Source organism: Eurytemora carolleeae, unplaced genomic scaffold (genome assembly GCF_000591075.1).
Source record: "Eurytemora carolleeae unplaced genomic scaffold, Eaff_2.0 scaffold545, whole genome shotgun sequence".
Taxonomy (NCBI): domain Eukaryota; kingdom Metazoa; phylum Arthropoda; class Copepoda; order Calanoida; family Temoridae; genus Eurytemora; species Eurytemora carolleeae.
In genome coordinates this window covers 167,042-188,401 of record NW_019396435.1, presented here as the reverse complement: position 1 = coordinate 188,401, position 21,360 = coordinate 167,042, and the positions used below count along the sequence as shown (strand labels likewise).

The window sequence follows — 21,360 nt, the reverse complement described above, 5'->3', positions numbered from 1 at the left end:
CCTTTTCTATTTGCAAATCATTAGTGCTTCATTATTATGAGCGACCCAATATAGTCCTCTTATCCAACTCAAAATGGTTAATAAACGTTGCCAGGTATTATGAGGGTCGTTTGTCTCCTATATTTAGTTTGTTAAACATATTACTCAAGAAAAAGTCGTTGAGTGATTTATTAATATAGCTCACGTTAACTTTCAGTCCTTTAAATCCTAGTAAAAATAAAGAAGAAATAGTAGCCCTATTTCTATCATATCCGAATATTAACTAAGGATTTTATCATTGTTCATCTTGTAGGCGCGCGAAATAAATTTAGTATTTAATCTTAAATTCATGATTCTCTGTAGTTGTAAGCCTATATTTTTCTGTGGGAAGTCAATTAATTTGTTAATAAGGCAGAAAGCCGTGTTCAGCCTTCCAATCATTATATTTTAAAGAGTTTCAGGTTGTCATTTAAGTCTCATCCTTATGATAACGATGGGCGGATTTTTGGTAACTATTATTTGATAACTAATATTTTGGTAACTAATAATTTGGTAACTAACAATTTGGTAACTAATAATTTGGTAACAGTTTGGTAACTTAACAATTTGGTAAATAATAATTTGGTAACCTCACAATTTGGTAACCTCACAATTTGGTAACCTCACAATTTGGTAACCTCACAATTTGGTAACCTCACAATTTGGTAACCAACAATTTGGTTAGGTTAAGTTAAGACGACTTCTAGGTCGAGTGCTGCGGCCAGGACAGGCTAGGAGACTGAGAACTGTGGTCATATTTATCCAAACAAATGCAATGATATCGATATTTAGGGTAAGGCATTGTTAACACAATTTCTGGGCCGAGCGCTGCTGGTAGGACTGTTAGGGGCCCGAGCGCTGCAGCCTTATTTATAAAAAATAATACAATGATATCTGATATGTGGGGTTAGGCTAGGTTAAGACAATTTCGGGGCCAAGCGCTGCGCTTAGAACAGGCTAGGGAGCCGAGCGCTGTGGCCTTATTTATCAAAAATAATACAATGATATCCGATATGTGGGGTCAGGTTAGGTTAAGACAGTTTCTGGACGAACGCTGGGGCTAGGACAGGCTAGGGGGCCGAGCGCTGGGGCCATATTTATCAAAAATAATACAATGTTATCCAACATGTGGGGTTAGGTTAGGTTAAGACAATTTCTGGGCCGAGCACTGCGGCTAGGACAGGCTAGGGGGCCGAGCGCTGTGGCCTTATTTATCAAAAATAATGTAATAATATCCGATATGTGGGGTTAGGCTATGTTGAGACAATTAATGGGCCGAGCGCTGCGGCTAGGATAGGCTAGGGGGCCTAGCGCTGCGGCCTTATATATAGAAAATAATGTAATGATAACCGATATGTGGGGTTAGGTTAGGGTTCTGGGGCGAGCACTTTGGCTAGGACAGGCTAGGGGGCCGAGTGCTGCGGTCATATATATTATGCTAAAAAGTACAGTGGTCCCCAGAAAAAAAGGGGAAAACAAAGAAGACCTGTGTTAAAAATACAGTGGTCTGCAGAGATGAGTGGAAAAAGAGACCGCCAATTGTTAAAAAATACAGAAAAGCGGAAAACGACCTTTGTTTAACAAAACATTAGTCCACAGAAAATAAATATACAAACAATGATTGTGAAACGTAAGTTCAATTATACAAATTGTTAGTTACCAAATTGTTGGTTACCAAATTGTCAGGTTACCAAATCGTCAAGTTACCAAATTGTTGGTCACCAAATTGCTAGGTACAAAATTGTCGGGTTACCAAAGTGTTAGTTACCAAATTGTCGGTTATCAAATTGTTAGTTACTAAATTGTTAGTTACCAAAATGTTAGTTACCAAAAATCTGCCCATCGTGATAACCCTGTATTATCCTCCAATGCTCTTAAATTATGAGTCAAAAAAAAAGAAAATATATTTACAGTTTTAATACAAAATGGCATAAAATTTAGAAATTAACTAGTATGATGTCTCATCCTTAGTGTGTATCCATGGTATCCAATTTCATTGTAATGTGTGGCACTTTCTCATCAGAAATAGAGATATGAATCTTTATGGCTAAAGTTATGAATAAATAATGAAATACGTAAGGTTAATTTTGATAGAGTGGACTGTGTGTTCGAAAAATAAATTCAGTTTAAAACGTAAATTGCCTGAAACCTTTCAAGCAATTTGTATCCACTCAATTATTAGATAAGCTTAAAAGATGGAATGAAATTGTTTATAACTATATGAAGAAAATGTAATAGTAGACAATGAGTTCTTAGCGGTCCATACCATGTCGTTGAATATTCCCAACGTTCCAAAAATAAATGGATTACTGAACCTCCCCCCCCCCTCTCACCTCCGGAGAGGATATATAAAGGTTCGGATCCAGGATTGGAGAGAGAAGACAAGGAACCAGAGAACTAGAATCATGTAAGAAACCTTCTCAAACATATTTATTTTTCCTTCCATGGTTAATTTTCCCCCGTCAATGTTTTTGCATTTTTTCAACAGTATTTTGTTTGAAGCAAACTCAATACTGAGAGTTTTTCTAGTCCTTAAATATTTTTCTTAATAAAAAGTTTTTTTTATCCCCAACCTTCTTATTAGAATTCTATTCCATCTAAATTCCTTGTTTCTTTCCTTCTTACGGATTATTCCATTTAAATGTACTTTTGTTAAATGGAAATTTTTTTTTCTTTTCCGAAAACCTTTAGCTGGTGAATAATATGGACGTATTCGTCGTTCTTCTAACTTGAAAAGTGTTTAATTCTAACAATAATTCTGTTCACTATTTTCTTTGTTTAATTTAAATATTTATGTTAAAGAGCTAATTCAACATTAAACTAACCCCCGTTTTAGGTTGAAAATGGTGAGATTATGTCTCCTCCTCTTCTCCGTGTACTTGCTGAGAACTGAAGGACGGATAGCAGGTTCAAGAACAGGGAATAGAGCAGGTTCTCACAATCAACCTGCTTCCTGCACTAGAACTCTCACCTACAGTAGATACTATGATCTGAACCGAGTTTGTAATGATTGTTTCAAGCTCTACGATGATCCTCATATTTATGGATTATGCAGGTACAGGGTGTCCCAAAAAACATTGGAATTCAGTGACGAATTCGATATCGTCTTTGTTATGAATTAGCATTGTAATACCTAATTTCAACAGCCATAATATTATGTCTGCTAGAGTTTTTTTTCAATGAAAACGGTAAATGGCTGTAAAGATGTGTCTATAATGTCTCCGCAAGATGAACAGAGAATACGGACAAGTTTACTCTGTTTATACTGCAATTTTCTTGTTTTTCTATATTAGTACAACCGTATGCAGTCAAAACATAAACAAACAAAATGTAAACATAGCAGACGAAACTCTTACAGATTACAGCTTTCTCAGTAGGTATCACTTTACTAAATAAAAGAATTATTTGCAAAGACTATATCGAATTCGTAACAGAATTCCCATGTTTATTGGGACACCCTGTATAGAATAGTTTAATTTATGCAGGTATAAAATAGCTTGGTTTATGCAGGTATAGAATAGATTGGTTTATGCAGGTATAGAATAGCTTGGTTTATGCAGGTATAAAATAGCTTGGTTTATGCAGGTATAAAATATCTTGGTTTATACAGGTATAAAATAGCTTGGTTTATGCAGGTATAAAATAGCTTGGTTTATCAGGTATAAAATAGCTTGGTTTATGCATGTATAGAATATCTTGGTTTATGCAGGTATAAAATAGCTTGGTTTTGGTTTATGCAGGTATAAAATAGCTTGGTTTATGCAGGTATAGAATATCTTGGTTTATGCAGGTATAAAATAGCTTGGTATATGCAGGTATAAAATTTCTTGGTTTATGCAGGTATAAAATAGCTTGGTTTATGCAGGTATAGAATATCTTGGTTTATGCAGGCATAAAATAGCTTGGTATATGCAGGTATAAAATTTCTTGGTTTATGCAGGTATAAAATAGCTTGGTTTATGCAGGTATAAAATAGCTTGGTTTATGCAGGTATAAAATTGCTTGGTGTCTAGTACAACTATTTGCGATATAACAACAACAAATATTCCACAGTTTTCTGGTTATTACAGTACTGAAAAACGCGGTCCGATTTTTGCAGAGATTCGATGGATAGGACAAAAGGTTAAATTTTTATTTCACAGAGCTTCATTGCAACACAGGAAAGAGTTAAACTTGTAAGGGTTATTAATTAATGATTCGAAGATTTAGGGTTGAAATAAAATGTAGTTACCCGACATTAAACAAGGTTACGACTATTATCCTTGTAATCTGTAAATTGCTGATTTTAAGGTCGCGGTAATTTGTCGTCTCTCAAACTTCATATTTCTTGAAATCGCTGTATCTAATCTATGTGAGGAGTGTTGCGGTTAAACTTTATCACATAGTTAACAATTAACACAAGATAGGACATATTTTGAGTTTTAAATATGGAAGGAAGTGCGGAATATGAAACATATGCTGATAATTTACTTTTAATTATAAATATGATTACTCATGGCTAGAATTTATCTTTATTATTTACATAAATACAGATTTTGTCTCATCCGTGCATTACACATTATAATGCCAAAAGAATTTTAGGGGATGTTTAAAATACAGTTTGACAATCTACTAATTAATATTTTGAAATTTAGCTCGCCAAAAAGGCCGTTTGTCTAAAGAAATCTTTAAGAAGTGTTTATTCTTAATTTATTATTTATTATTCTAAGGTAAAGAAAATAACCTTTATTAAGTTTTAAAATATATCTTTTTTTAAATAAAAACTTTTGTATTTTTAATCTGTTCATAGCAAGCTCAGTCGGTTTCTTTCACACATTGCACAACCGTAGCACAGTCCACAGACACTCCTTCATTCACAAGTTTACTCTGTGGATATTTTGTTTTATTCACGGTTTCTAAGCACTATGCCAACCAAAAAAAATAATCTTTGAGTAAAATAAATTAATGTATAATCATTAATAAATAAATATTTTGTTGAGGGGAGAGTGTTTTACTTCTCAATATTTCTATGGCTGTCTGTCTGCAATACAACACGAGGACGCACAACTCTTAAACGAAGGTTCGAATCTATCAAATATATTGGAGGTAGAGATCTAAAAATATATTAGAGGTAGAGATCAAAAATATATTTGAGTAGAGATCCATTAATATATTGGAGAAGAGATTCATAAAAATATTGGAGGTAGATATCCAAAAATATATTGGAAGTAGAGATCTAAAAATATATTGGAGGTAGATATCTATAAATATATTGGAGTAGAGATCCATAAATATATTGGAGGTAAAGATCCATAAATATATTGGAGGTAGAGATCCATGAATATATTGGAGTAGAGACCTAAAAATATATTGGAGGTAGATATCTATAAATATATTGGAGGTAGATATCCATAAATATATTGGAGGTAGAGATCCATAAATATATTAGAGTAGATATTCATAAATATATTGGAGGTAGAGATCCATAAATATATTGGAGGTAGAGATAAAAAATATATTGGAGGTAAATATCTATAAATATATTGGAGGTAGATATCTATAAATATATTGGAGGTAGAGATCCATAAATATATTGGAGTAGAGATTCATAAATATATTGGAGGTAGAGATCCATAAATATATTGGAGGTAGAGATAAAAAAATATATTGTAGGTAAATATCTATAAATATATTGGAGGTATATATCCATAAATATATTGGAGTAGAGATCCATAAATATATTGGAGGTAAAGATCCATAAATATACTGGAGGTAGAGATCCATTAATATATTGGAGTAGAGATCCATAAATATATTGGAGTACATATCCATAAATATGTTGGATTAGAGATCCAGTAATGATTTGGAGAAGATATCAATGAACTGATCCTATCCTTTATACTGATCCTAACCAATCCTTTATACTGATCCTAACCAGTCCTTTATACTGATCCTATCAAATCCTTTATACTGATCCTATCCAATCTTTTATACTGATCCTATCCAATCCTTTATACTGATCCCATCCATTCCTTTATACTGATCCTATCCAATCCTTTATACTGATCCTATCCAATCTTTTATACTGATTCTATCCAATCCTTTTTACTGATCCTATCCAATCCTTTATACTGATCCTATCCAATCCTTTATACTGATCCTCCTATGCAAACCTTTATACTGATCCTATCCAATCCTTTATACTGATCCTATCCAAACCTTTATATTGGTCTATCCAATCCTTTATACTCATCCTATCCAATCCTTTATACTGATCCTATCCAATTCTTTATACTGATCCTATCCAATCCTTTATACTAAACCTATCCAATCCTTTATACTGATCCTATCCAATCCTTTATACTAATCCTATCCAATCCTTTATACTGATCCTATCCAATCCTTTATACTGATCCTAACCAATCCTTTATACTGATCCTAACCAATCTTTTATACTGATCCTATTCAATCCTTTATACTGATCCTATCCAATCCTTTATACTGATCCTATCCAATCTTTTATACTGATTTGTAAGATTTATGAAATCCAAATTTTATGAATTTCGAAATTCTCGATCAACTTTGAATGTTCGATCAAAACCTAAAATTTTTTCGTATTTTTAATGATACTTTTTTATTTTAGATATTGACACTATCCGCGGCTGGTTAGACTCTGATTCGTGAACCCTGGAAAGAATTATATAAACCAACCTATATCTAACCCATATAGACAGCTTTGATATTCTATGGACCCGGCCATCAGTTGTATTTGATTTTATTCTTTTCACATTCTTACATTACATGTCAACAATCTACATATATTAAACAATTTTAACAGCAGGAAAAAAATCCACCATCGATACTTTTTATATAATTATGTAATTGAACTTTGTGAACTGAAAAATAAAAAATCATTTTGATAATTAAAAAAAAAATATTTAAATACTAAATGATAATTAATGAAATACATAATAAATATTGTTGGTCTGTTTCGACTGGAAGAAAATTTTATCATAATAGGTTTTTTTAATGATTGAGAGAAAACAAATGCAGCTAAATACAAACGGTTAAAATTATCGTTTTGAGTTCATTCTCTTAGGATTAAAAAAAGCTAAGTTTAATAAAATCAAACTTTGACAGATTACTGTATTGAAATGTTGGAAGTTTTATTAAAGTTCAAAAAAACTAACCAAACCAATTAATTGGATGATTGATCATAACTCAAGAACCCCTTAACTGATTTGTCTCAAATTTTAATGAGGAAACTCGGTAAAACAAGAGGAATGTTTTGAGTTTAGTTTAAAAGTTCTAAGTCGAGTGGGTTGGCTTTAATAGGGAAAGATAAGTTTCCATGCACAGCTGGGTTCCCAAGCTAGTGTGAAATAAAACAAAAGCTGAAGATTGAGAGTGAAAGTATTTAAAAAGCTGGAGGAATTGGATTAATTAATAGAATTGAGCTCGAACGGATACTACAGCTAAAGCTGGAATAGGGTTAATTACTAGAATTGAGCTAGAACGGATACAAGAGCTAAAGCTGGAATAGGGTTATTTACTAGAATTGAGCTAGAACGGATACTACAGCTAAAGCTGGCATAGGGTTAATTACTAGAATTGAGCTAGAACGGATACTACAGCTAAAGCTGGCATAGGGGTTAATTACTAGAATTGAGCTAGAACGGATACTACAGCTAAAGCTGGCATAGGGTTAATTACATAGAATTGAGCTAGAACGGATACTACATCTAAAGCTGGAATAAGGTTAATTACATAGAATGGAGCTAGAACGGATACTACAGCTAAAGCTGGCAAAGCAAAGGGTTAATTACTAGAATGGAGCTAGAACGGATACTACAGCTAGAGCTGGCATAGGGTTAATTACTAGAATGGAGCTAGAACGAATACTACAGCTAAAGCTGGCAAAGCAAAGGGTTAATTACTAGAATGGAGCTAGAACGGGGGTTAATTACTAGAATGGAGCTAGAACGAATACTACAGCTAGAGCTGGCATAGGGGTAATTACTAGAATGGAGCTAGACCGGATACTACAGCTAAAGCTGGAATAGGGTTAATAACTAGAATGGAGCTAGAACATATACTACAGCTAAAGCTGGAATAGTGGAGTTAATTACTTGAATGGAGCTAGAACAGATACTACAGCTAAAGCTGGAATAGGGTTATTTACTAGAATGGAGCTAGAACGAATACTACAGCTAAAGCTGGAATACGGTTAATTGCTAGAACGGATTCTAGTGCTAAAGCTGGAGTAGGGTTAATTACTAGAATGGAGCTATAACTGATACTAGAGATAAAGCTGAAATAGGTTTAATTGACTGGACGAAGCTAGAACGGGTACTAGAGATAAAGCTGAAATAGGTTTAATTGACTAAATGAAGCTAGAACGTTTATTTTATTTAATTAATTTACATATCTACATCATACATGAATATTACATACTTTTAAACTTAGACGCTCTGCTTTTTTAAAAACATGCTGGGGGTAAGATTTGAGCATGAATTATATTTAGAGGCGAATGTATGTATGCAGTAAGCAATGCTAAAACCTCTCTCTGCTCTGGTGATTTTAACGCGGACTGGAGAGCATTGGAAGGGGGAGGGAGTACTCTCATTGGCAGTTTGACGGCTCTCAGTTTACGAAAGATCTCCGGTAGTTTCAGTACGAGAACTCAGTTAAAATTGATAAAGTTAAAATTAAACACGTGTTGTTCTCTGCTGCGTTCAAGTCTCCAGGAAAATACTCTTATGAACACTTTCTCATTTATAAATCACGTAATCTTTCAACAATTCATTCTCTCTCAAATGCTTGTTGTGTGTGATATAAAATCAACCTTTTTTCCAGGATTTTAGATATCTTTGTTTAAAAAAGCATGTTTGATGTTTTTGAATGTAATCTTAAATTTTAATTTTGATTATTCTGACTAAGGAGCATAAATTCAGATCATCGATTGAAATCAGTTTTTTTCTATTAATAAAAAGGATTGAGTCTTTGCCACAAAATCTTACAAAATTCATAGTTTGGAATATCTAAGATCTACGAAATCGATATAGGAATTAGAAAATCCGAGTTTTTGTCAAAAACTCAATTCCTTTCCAGATCTGATACTTTAACTACGATACGGTCAATCTTTTTGTAAATCATGGTCCGATATTTCTAAATTAAGAAGCTGACACTTTTAAAATTTTGCGGTCCGCAAAAATAATTTAAATTGAGGCATTTACGTTATTTTTGTAAGTTCGCAATGCAACTATTTTTGCAATAATTACATTATTAATTTTAATACAAATACACATTAATTGAATGGTCTACTGCTTGTATTGAAAGAGTAAGGGTATATGAAGGTTCAATGAGAGAGAAAGTATTGAATGCACCATGACGGAAACCTGAACCTATAGGAACAAACCATATATTTTAATATGAAAAAGGGAGCTAAACCTTAATATCAAATATTCATACAATTATTAAAGTAATATTGAAAATAAAATACTTTTTTAAAGGAGTATAACCAATTTTCTAAATAGTTACTTGTAATCCGCAAAAAGGTAAAGAAAGAAAACGAGTGCGTTAGAAGCAGAGATGGAGGGGAGAAGGAATGTAAACAAACTTTGAGAAGAGAAGGGAGGGAAACAAAATCTGAGAAGAGAAGGGAGAGAGACAAACTTTAATTAGAGAAGGGAGGGAAACAAACTCTGAGAAGAGAAGGGACAGAAGCAAACTTTAATTAGAGAAGGGAGGGAAACAAACTCTGAGAAGAAAAGGGTGAGAAACAAACTTCAATTAGAGAAGGGAGGTAAAACAATTCTGAGAAGAGAAGAGAAGGGAATAAAACAAACTTTAATTAGAGAAGGGAGGGAAGCAAACTCTGAGAAGAGAAGGGAGAGAGACAAACTTTAATTAGAGAAGGGAGGGAAACAAACTCTGAGAAGAGAAAGGGATAGAAATAAACTCTGAGAAGATAAGGGAGAGAAACAAACTATGAGAAGAGGAGGGAGGGAAACAAACTCTAAAAAGAGAAGGAAGGGAAACAAACTCTAAGAAGGGAAGAGATGGAAATAAACTCTGAGAAGATAAGGGAGAGAAACAAACTATGAGAAGAGTATAGAGTAGAAAGGGAAACAAACTCTGAGAAGAGAAGGGAGGGAAACAAACTTTGAGAAGAGGATGGAGGGAAACAAACTCTAAGAAGAGAAGGAATGTAAACAAACTCTGAGAAGGGAGGGGAGGGATATAAACTCTGAGAAGAAAAGAGAGGGAAACAAATTCTAACAAGGGAAGAGAGGGAAACAAAATCTAAGAAGAGAAGGGAGAGAAACAAATCCCGAGAAGAGAAGGAAAATAAACAAACTCTGAAAAGAGAAGAGAATGGAACAAACTCTTGGAAAAAAAGGAGGGAAACCAGCTTCAAGAAAAGAAGGAAGGGAAACAAACTCTGAGAAGAGGAGGGATGGAAACAATCTTTTGGAAGAGAAGGGATGGAAACAATCTCTTGTAAGAGAAGGGATGGAACCCATGTTTTGTAAGATTAGGGAGTAAGCAGAGTAAGTAAAGAAAATGTTAATGTGAGGGGGGGGGGCCTGGTCTGTAAGATATATTATATATGAAGGAATTATGATTGACAATGTGCTATAGACAAGAACAATCTACGGAACTAATATCATCTAGTATATATTTATATATATTTAATAGAGCTGAGAATATTATAATTAGATTGTGTTGCCTGTACAGGTTATGTAGCATATGCTATCTCTATATTCTCATGGTATTTAGTAATTACTCATCCGGGGTTTAACTTAGATCTGTAGAATCAGGAGAAAAGGATAAGATTATTCTTCAAATAGCTCAGGGGTGACAACTTTTGAAGTTGAGTAATTTTTAAACTCTCCGAACTGCTAAAGAATAAATGATTTATATGATAAAAGAGCTTTATTTTGTAGATAAGGGTAGAATAAGATGATAAATATATATATTTGGTTTCAGATTAAAATTAGAATTTTAAGATGATAATCATGAAATAATAAAATTAGAAATTAGGGTCGGAATTCATTAGTTCAACGTTTCGGAATAAAAATGATTTTCAGATTATAAAAACGTGAAAGTTTAATTTTTCCATTATACACATAGAAAATAATTAAGTAATCCGAAGGTTAGATCTTATTTAAAATCAGATTAGTTTTAAAATATCATTATTTCATTATTTTACATGTGTATACAATATATAATATATATGGTGGTAGGATAATAAAATATCAAAGTTTATGGTTGGTATAATTTAGGAAGATTTAGGAGCTTGAGATCTTCAAACCTTGTGTAATCAGTGATTATACGAAACCTATAAGTGAACCACAGTGATTTATATGAATAACAAGTTCGATATGATCTTGTGATTATAGTGAGCTAAAGATTCTAAACCCTGTACCCGGATACTGAACCTTGTACCCGGATACTGACCCCTGTACCCGGATACTGAACCTTGTACCCGGATACTGACCCCTGTACCCGGATACTGAACCTTGTACCCGGATACTGACCCCTGTACCCGGATCCTGAACCTTGTACCCGGATACTGAACCCTGTACCCGGTTAATATGACGGGGATATTCAAATCTATTTTTCTTCTATTAGTTGGTGAGTTTAAATGTATAGGTTCAGGAGTTTTAGTGATTTCCTAGTATATAATTCCTAGACATTCTTCCTCTCCACCTCGCTCTTTTTATACTCCCCCAAAAGAACTTTTTCTTCTTTCATAAATTCTACATCAAAACAATACAACCAGTCCTGGCCTAAAATATATGGCTAATGTATTTGGTAAGAAAACACGTCAGTCAGTAATGGTGGGGACTGACGAACTGAATGTCCAATCATAACTCACGATTACGTTGACCGATTTGCCTCAAATTTTAATTGGGAAGCAACGGGAATGTTCTCAGCTTGGCTTTGAGATTCTTAGTTGAGTGGGTCAACTTTAATATTAGCTAAAATCGTAATTTCCGACCAAGTGCGGGTAAACAGCTGGGGTAACTATAAGTAACCTGGGAAGTGGGCAGCGCCGAGTTCCTAACTAGTATTATATGTATTGTACGCTTTTACCAACAACTTCCATTTCTTCATAAACCATTCCATTACAACTTCCATTACAATATTTGCCTATAAGGTAAACAGATAAATAAATATTGTTTTAATTGGCTCGAGTAAAATATCAATTTCAGTTGATTAATTGACTTAATTGCATTTTAATTCTAAGCATTTATATCTAATAGAACCTCTCTCCTGTATATCCCACATTTTCAATAATATCTCTATCCCCTCGTTAATAAATACAGGGAGTCTGAAAAAATATTTGTGGATACAACGGAAGTGATTCTAAAATTTCAATGTCTTCATTGTGAGAAGCAAAGTAACGCTTAGAGCATCATTGATTCGAAATAAACTTTATTGTGTTCTGAAAATAAAAAATATAAAAAATAACGGTAATTTTTTCTAATATTTATCGAGACACGGGGCTCCTTGTAGATTAAAATTCCACTCTGACCATCTCCAATGATAATATGCTGTAATACCGGAAACAGTAACTTTGATGATGTTCATGGGAATACTGGTCTTCTCTTTCTCAGGAATATACTTATCTGTGCTATACCAATATCATAGTAATCATATCCGTCCTAAACCAATATCAGAGTAATCATATCCGTCCTAAACCAATATCAGAGTAATCATATCCGTCCTGAACCAATATCAGAGTAATCATATCCGTCCTGAACCAATATCAGAGTAATCATATCCGTCCTGAACCAATATCAGAGTAATCATATCCGTCAGAACCAATATCAGAGTAATCATATCCGTCCTGAACCAATATAGGAGTAATCATATCCGTCCTGAACCAATATCAGAGTAATCATATCCGTCAGAACCAATATCAGAGTAATCATATCCGTCCTGAACCAATATAGGAGTAATCATGTCCGTCTTAAACCAACATCAGAGTATTTATATCCGTCCTAAACCAATATCAGAGTAACCATATCCGTCCTAAACCAAAATTACAGTATTTATATCCGTCCTAAACCAATATCAGAGTAATCATGTCCGTCCTAAACCAACATCAGAGTATTTATATCCGTCTTAAACCAATATCAAAGTAAACATATCCGTTTTAATTCAATTATGGAGTATACAAATCCGTCCTAAACCAATATCAGTGGAGAGATATCCGTTCTAAACCAATATCAGAAGAGAGATATCCGTCCTAAACCAATATCATAGGAAAAATATCCGTCCTAAACCAATATCATAGGAAAAATATCCGTCCTGAACCAATATTAGAGGGGAAATATCCGTTCTACACCAACATCAGAGGAGAAATATCCGTCCTAAACCAATATCAGAGGAAAAATATCCGTTCTAAACCAATATCAGAGGAGAAATATCCGTCCTAAACCAACATCATAGGAGAATTATCCGTCCTAAACCAATATCTATGAGAAATATCCGTCCTAAACCAATATCATAGGAGCAATATCCGTCCTAAACCAATATCATAGGAGAAATATCCGTCCTAAACCAATATCAGAGGAGAAATATCCGTCCTAAACCAATATCAGAGGAGAAATATCCGTCCTAAACCAATATCATAGGAGAAATATCCGTCCTAAACCAATATTAGAGGAGAAATATCAGTCCTGAACAAATGCAATAATAAATATATCGATCATAACCCAATTTTAGAGTAAACATATCCTTACTAAATGTTTTTTTAATTCTTTCTGTATCTTTGTATCCAGAACCTGAAAGAAATAGGTTTCTTATATGTATTCCTAGCTTGAATTCAGAATCAAATAGGACAAATTCAGAGGTCAATATTTTATGTTATGAATCTCGGGTTATTAATATCTTTCGTAGTTCAAAGGATTAAACTAATTCCTCTTGGATATCCTCTGCGGTCGAAACCCATAAATAAAATTGAAGTATCAACCTCATTATCTTGAAATTAATTAGTTGTCAAAGTGAATATCGAGATCATGCTTTGTAGATTAGGACTAATTCACACAAACGTTTTGACTACAGGTTGCATAAAGGGAATTCTGAGATGTTTGTAAATAATTGTGAAAACCAGTTCTCCTGACCCTGGTTCCAACCCGAACATGGAGTAAGGTTCACGGTTCGCAAACTTCTGATACTCACTCACAAGATTCAATCATCTTTTCTTCTCTCTCAGTGATTTTACTAGTTTTCTTTTGTCGCAGAATTAGTTTTCAATTTGAAAGTGAAATTTGATTTAGTGAGAAACTTTTCTTACGATGATTTTGCAATCCTCTATTTACTGAAGGTTTGCTCAAATTGTAATGTTTACACAGTGCAGTACACATAGGAGTACACAACATAGTTAGGAATATACAGGAATTCACAACATAGTTAGGAATACACAGGAGCACACAATATAGTTGGGAATACACAGGAGCACACAATATAGTTGGGAATACACAGTAGCACACAACATAGTTAGGAATACACAGGAGCACACAATATAGTTAGGAATACACAGGACCACACAATATAGTTAGGAATACACAGGAGCACACAATATAGTTAGGAATACACGGAGCACACAACATAGTAAGGAATACATAGGAGCACACAACATAGTTAGGAATACACAGGAATACACAACTTAAAATAAAAACCTGCTTTTTTACAGTAGTACTGGTATTTGGGTTGGAATAAGAGATAATACATTCTTGTATTTGAGTTGGTTGAAGAAAGAATACATTCTTGCATTTGGTTTGGTTTAAGAAAGAATTCAGTTTTGTATTTGGTTTGGTCTAAAAGAGAATACATTCTTGTATTTGGTTTGGTTAAGAAAGAATACATTCTTGCATTTGGGTTGGTTGAAGAAAGAATACATTCTTGTATTTGGTTTTACATGGTAAGCAAAGCCATACCAAAGCATTCATCTTTTTAAAATGACAAAGGACGTCTCTTAAACTAGAAGGGATGAACAGCCTTTAAAAAACCTGCATTCAAATGGTTCAAAAAGAGAAAGCTATCGTTCAAGAAGAATTTACAAATTAAACCTTTGTCAAATATTTCCAACAGTTGGGATTTCTATAACAAAATCAGGCAAAAATATCTCCAAGATGTGTTAAAAAGAAACATAAATTCAGCAGTACAAGCTCTTTCTTTGAAAGCATGAGTTTTACATGAAAAAAACTTGTCTCTTTTGCAATTTTTCTTAAGATGCAAAATATTTTATTCGAATATTTCATTTATCCCACCTTTCTTTGAGTCACCCTTCAATCAGATTTAATGTGAATGAGACACATCATGGAAGATCTAGATTTTACCGGAAGTAGCAACAAAATAAGGTTTAACCGGAAGTTCACCTGTTAGCTCTTTAAACAGCTGATTTTAAAATTATTAGCAAATTAATAGTTTTCCTCCCATCCCCTGACCCTCCCCTAGAAATATTAAACAGAAAACCGGAAACAGATTGCAGCTTGATAACCGGAAGTTAATGTTTAATCTCCTAAAGGACACACTTTCTTTCTCTGGTATAGATTTTATAACTTTGTTAGAATTTATAGATTCAAACCCTCACACAACTTTTCATTCAAAGGAAATCAAATTATTTCTCCTCTTTGTTCTCCTTGTATCTCTCCTATATATGGTCTCCACTCCCCATGTTTTTCTCTATTAATTCCTCTTGTGTTTGAACTCCATATATTTCTCTTGTATACGGACAAAATGACTTTTACCTCTTCATCTACTCCTTGTATTTCTTCTGCTGTATATGAACTCCATGTATTTCTCCTGTATATGGACTCCATGTATTTCTCCTGTATATAGACTCCATGTATTTCTGCTGTATATGGACTCCATGTATTTCTCCTGTATATGGACTCCATGTATTTTTCCGTATATGATTCCATGTATTTCTCCTGTATATGGACTCCATGTATTTTTCCGTATATGATTCCATGTATTTCTCTTCTCTTTGGACTCAATTTATTTCTCCTGTTTTTTGACTCTATGTATTTTTCCTTTATATATATGGACTCCATGTTTTTTTCCTTTATATTTACTCCTTGTATTTCTCTCTTATATGGACTCTATGTATTTCTCCTCTATATTAACTCCTTATGACTCTTCTGTATATGGACTCAGAGTCCTTATTTCTCTCCTTAATACATTCTGTAATTCTTTATTATAGATTTTAGATTATAATAGCACCTAATTCCAGTAAAAATATATATTTTATGATTTATAATCAAGTTTGCGCGTGAAGTAGAAAGATATAAATAATCAGTAATTATGTAATCTGTAAAAATTTATTATTATCATTAAAGAAGAACAATGCTTTTCCGGGACTATTAGATGCTTTGCAGTTAGATATTGATTTATGTGTTTTCCTTCTTTTGCATTTGAATTCGGATGTTAAGTGTTAGCATTCCTTTATTGTTTTATAACACGCATACTTAACTTAACTCCATTTTAACTCTCTATCTTTATTCCTATATCTTGAATCCTCCATCTTGAATCCTCCATCTTTAATCTTTCATTTTTAACCTAAATCTTGACTCCTCCATCTTTAATCTTCCATTTTTAACTCTCTATCTTGAATCCTATATCTTGAATCCTCCGCCTGGAATCCTACATCTTGCATCCTCCATCTTGAATCCTCCATCTTGAATCCTCCATCTTTAATCCTCCATCTTAAATCCTCCATCTTGAATCATCCATCTTGAATCATCCATCTTGAATTCTCCATCTTTAATTCTCCATCTTGAATCCATCTTAAATCCTTATTTTCCATAATGAACTTTCCATGTTGAATCCTTCATGTTAAACCCCCGTGTTTAATCCTCGAATTCATAAATCCTTTTTATTGAATAAATTGTAAATTCTCTCCTCTTTATATTTATTTTGATTTTTTTATAAAAGTTGATTTTTTTCAAGTTCTACATAGATCTTGAAGATCTTGAAGCCTCCGTCCTAAAACCTTAATTTACATCCTTTATGTTGAAAACTGTTTGAATTCTCTAACAAATTATCCTAAACCTTGATTTTTTCTTAGATAAAGTTTAGTTTTGTTTCAGGTTCTAGATGTTGTATCTCCCAGAGACTGGATTGTAGATCTAATGATCTAAATGCTTGTATAAGACTTGCTGATCCTCTACTCCAAGCAAACCATGTCTTCCCTTCAACATCTAAGGATATTGATCACGTATGCAAGTAAGTATTGTTAACAAGAGTTCTTAAAGCACTGTCATTGCGCGTTTTTCGGTGTATTCTGTTTAGTGTTTAGTGTTCATTGTACTGTGCAATTTAAGACCATGGTTGATAATATTAAAATGATAATTCCAAGTTGCAAAAATGCATTTTTCACTTTTTTACCGAAATATCATTTGTTTATTTAAGTATAGACATAAATTATAATTCTACTGTTTGAAACAATATTGGATTCAATTTCTTAATATATTTCCAAAAAGATTTAGCATTTACTTTTTTATTTTTACTGATAATTGAGAATCCAGCTTTCTAACTAATTGTCACTGAAAATATCAGTGACCATTTCTTTTTTTCTTTTCTAAAATATTAAATTCTATTATAAAAAGAGCTTAATTATTTAATCTAAATATTTACATAATTTTATTTCAGTGTTCTTTTCCCACAAACCTGGTCAAAATTTGTAGATTGCATCAAACAGTACACTACATCATGTTTATCACAAGATCAGGTAGATTATAGTACACTACAGTACACTACATCATGTTTATCACAAGATCAGGTAGATTATAGTACACTACAGTACACTACAGTACACTACATCATGTTTATCACAAGATCAGGTAGATTATAGTACACTACAGTACACTACAGTACACTACATCATGTTTATCACAAGATCAAGTAGATTATAGTACTCTACAGTACACTACATCATGTTTATCACATGATCAGGTAGATTATAGTACACTACAGTACACTACATCATGTTTATCACAATATCAGGTAGATTATAGTACACTACAGTACACTACAGTACACTAAATCATGTTTATCACAAGATCAGGTAGATTATAGTACTCTACAGTACACTACATCATGTTTATCACAAGATCAGGTAGATTATAGTACACTACAGACACTACATCATGTTTATTACAAGATCAGTTAGATTATTATAGTACACTACAGTACACTGCAGTACCCTTTAATACATCACAGTACACTACAGTACACTGAAGTATAGTACAGTACATCAAAGTACACTACAGTACACTACAGTAAACTACAGCATACTATAGTACACTACAGTACATTATATCATTTTAATCGCAAGATCAGATGGATTTTAGTACATTACAGTGTGTACACTACTCATGTTTATCACTTTCTATTACATAAAACTTACTACATACGTCTAACTACTTAAAATATTCTAATTTCTCATATTTTTACAACAGTAGTAAGCCATGGACATAACTAATAACTAAAATGAAATGTAATTTTCTTTTTTAAAGAGAGGAGAGTTTAATAGAGCAGTGGGAGACAGTATCAATAGTGTACATAAAATGTGCACAAACGAGGATTACAAAAATGGTAAGTCATGAATTATTTTAACATATTTTAACATATTTTAACATATTTTAACATATTTCAACATATTTCAACATATTTCAACATATTTCAACATATTTTAACATATTTTAACATATTTTAACATATTTAACATATTTTAACATATTTTAACATATTTCAACATATTTCAACATATTTCAACATATTTCAACATATTTTAACATATTTTAACATATTTTAACATATTTAACATATTTTAACATATTTTAACATTCTCTTTTAATTTTTCTCATTTTTTTCTTTTCTTTCTCAACTTTCTCTCTCCGTTTTCATTTACAATCATGTTTTTTTAAATCATTTATTACTTTATAATGTATGCAATAGGCATTTAAAATACAGAAAACACTTTAATTTTGCTTATTTATTTAAGCAAAATACAATCAATAATGAAAAGGTGGATACCGGTTCTATATTTTATCCTTCTGCTCACAGGGTAGCCCATTTAAAAAAGAATTGTAATATTTCTTTTCATTTTATGTAACATAGTAAATTATTAAGAACCCGCTAACACCTAAACCTAATCACCTTTTTACAGAATAAAATATTTAGTAATGATTATAACAATGAGATTTGTAATTGTTAATGGTTTTAAATAAGTTTTTAAATATTTACAGTCAATAAAACTGAATAACCTGAGAAGGAGGTGTTGCGAAGAACTTAAATTATATATCTCTCAATTAAACTGTTAAGTCAAGTGTGAGAAAAAGTCTTGTTTTAAATATTGTTATAATTTGTAATTATAATAAATCCCGCGGACCTGTATTGTTGCCTATTTTAACGTTTTTTTATATCTGTTGTTTCTATTCAGATGTGCAACAGTGGTTGGTCTGGTCTATTATTAAATAAAAACCTCTTTTGTTGTCTTTTACCAACGCAACCCCGCCCTTTCATTAGTCAATGAACAAAAATTCATTTGTATAAATGTTTCGTTTTCTCACTGTCATCCGACCCATTGTGCTCCATAGGGTCGGCAACCTATTCAAAATGTCTATTTGGAAAGTTTTTTTTCTAAAATCATTTAAATTTATTTTTTATTCATGTTAAGCTTTAAGCATAATTATCGGATACTTGAGGAGACACATTTATGCTGTATATTAAAGTAATTTTCTCATCCTTATATCTGTGCAACCTGATGTCGTAAATCTTTGATAATTCAAACTATGAATTCTGATATATCAATTAGTTTTACATTAGCTGGTTGCAAAGATATAAAAATTCGAAATATTAAAGTTTGTTGCAACTGTTAAGTTTCTTTATGTGAAAAATAAAGATTAAGTTTGATGAAACAGTATCCAGGGTTCGCTATGTTTAGCTTGTTCCGCTCTCATGATTTCATTTCTAGAACTTTTCTTTCAAATCAACAATTCTTTGTGAACCTGAACCATGCAGATCTTTCCTTGCAACACCTTCAGGCGAAGATAGTTAGTGGTAGTTAGGAGAGGGGCGTATAGTAAGAATGGTCTGATAGTCAGTTGCCGTTGGGATTGGTCTGATAGTTCATGTTACTTAGGTTTTGTCTTATAGTTAGGATTGGTCTTATATTGGGATTGTCTGATAGTTTGGATTGGTCTGATAGTTAGGATTAGTATATTAGAAGGGTTGGGTTGATAGTTAAGATTAGTCTGATAGTTAGTATTGGTCAGAGAGTCAGGTTTTGTCTGATAGTTAGAATTGGTCAAATATTTAGAATTGGTCAAATAGCTAGGTTTTGTCCTTTAGTTAGGTTTGGTCTGATAGTAAGGATTAGTCTGATAGTAAGGATTGGTCTTTTAGAAAGGATTGGTCTTTTAGAAAGGATTGATCCTATAGTTAATATTAGTCTGATAGTAAGGTTTTGACTTAAAGTTAGGATTGATTTCAGAGTTAGGATTGTTCAGATCGTTAGGATTAGTCTGATAGTGATGTCCTTTAGTTAGGTTTGGTCTGATAGTAAGGATTAGTCTGATAGTAAGGATTGGTCTTTTAGAAAGGATTGGTCTTTTAGAAAGGATTTCATAGTTAGGATTGTTCAGATCGTTAGGATTAGTCTGATAGTGATTGATTTCAGAGTTAGGATTGTTCAGATCGTTAGGATTAGTCTGATAGTGAATCGATTTCATAGTTAGGATTGTTCAAATCGTTAGGATTAGTCTGATAGTGATTGATTTCATAGTTAGGGTAAGTCGGATAGTTTGATAGATTCATAAAATAATACGAAGACAAAAAACAAGGATTGCAGAATGCGAATTGAAAACTTCTCACCTTTGTTTGAAATATGCAAAAATAGAATAGAGTTTATTGAATATCTTGACGAACAGGGATGTATTTATATAAATATTTAACTGTAAATAAACGTGGGAAATATGGAGAAATAGTTTCATACCAAAATTTGATCTAACTTTAATATTTTCCTGGCACCTAGACCAGGATATCCAAGATTACAAAACTCCTTGAGCAATTTAACCAGAGATATTTGAATTGTAGATATTTTTTATGGAACGCAACAAAGGAATTGAGTCTTTGCCACAAACTCTGATTTTTAAAACCTAATTTTTTTTAAACCAAATGTCGTAGACCGTAGATATTTCAAACTATGAATTCTGGTGGATCAAACAATGTAAGTTTGAAATATGAAAGGTATGCATCATCTGGTTGTTGAGATATAGGTATTAAAAAATTGGGATTTGTGGCAAAAACTCAATTCCTTTGGGAGTAATTTTGGTTCTAATC

The 21,360-nt window shown here is 32.6% G+C and overlaps 2 protein-coding genes across 4 annotated transcripts in view; both read left to right on the top strand.

Moving 5' to 3' along the window:
- The first annotated feature begins 1,178 nt into the window (after positions 1-1,178).
- Positions 1,179-6,890, top strand: LOC111703276 (uncharacterized). Of its 2 annotated transcripts, none has more exons than XM_023475170.1 (4): positions 1,179-2,425; positions 2,855-3,073; positions 4,998-5,077; positions 6,641-6,890. In XM_023475170.1, exons 1-4 carry the CDS (start codon positions 2,286-2,288, stop codon positions 6,679-6,681), a joined length of 480 nt encoding a protein of 159 aa, XP_023330938.1. In that variant the 5' UTR covers positions 1,179-2,285; the 3' UTR covers positions 6,682-6,890. The 2 variants fall into 2 exon arrangements, with proteins under 2 accessions (XP_023330938.1, XP_023330937.1); XM_023475169.1 differs by having other exon boundaries at positions 4,998-5,103.
- A 4,396-nt stretch (positions 6,891-11,286) lies between these two features.
- LOC111703264 (uncharacterized) overlaps positions 11,287-21,360 on the top strand; it is a 44,067-nt gene continuing 33,993 nt past the window's right edge. For both annotated transcript variants that reach the window (XR_002765586.1, XM_023475157.1), the window contains exons 1-4: positions 11,287-11,637; positions 17,106-17,241; positions 17,668-17,746; positions 18,534-18,612. Coding sequence is in view for 1 of the 2 variants with exons in the window: in XM_023475157.1 (XP_023330925.1) it covers positions 11,598-11,637; positions 17,106-17,241; positions 17,668-17,746; positions 18,534-18,612 (334 nt within the window). In the remaining variant the exon portion in view is untranslated. The remainder of the gene's footprint in view (positions 11,638-17,105; positions 17,242-17,667; positions 17,747-18,533; positions 18,613-21,360) is intronic.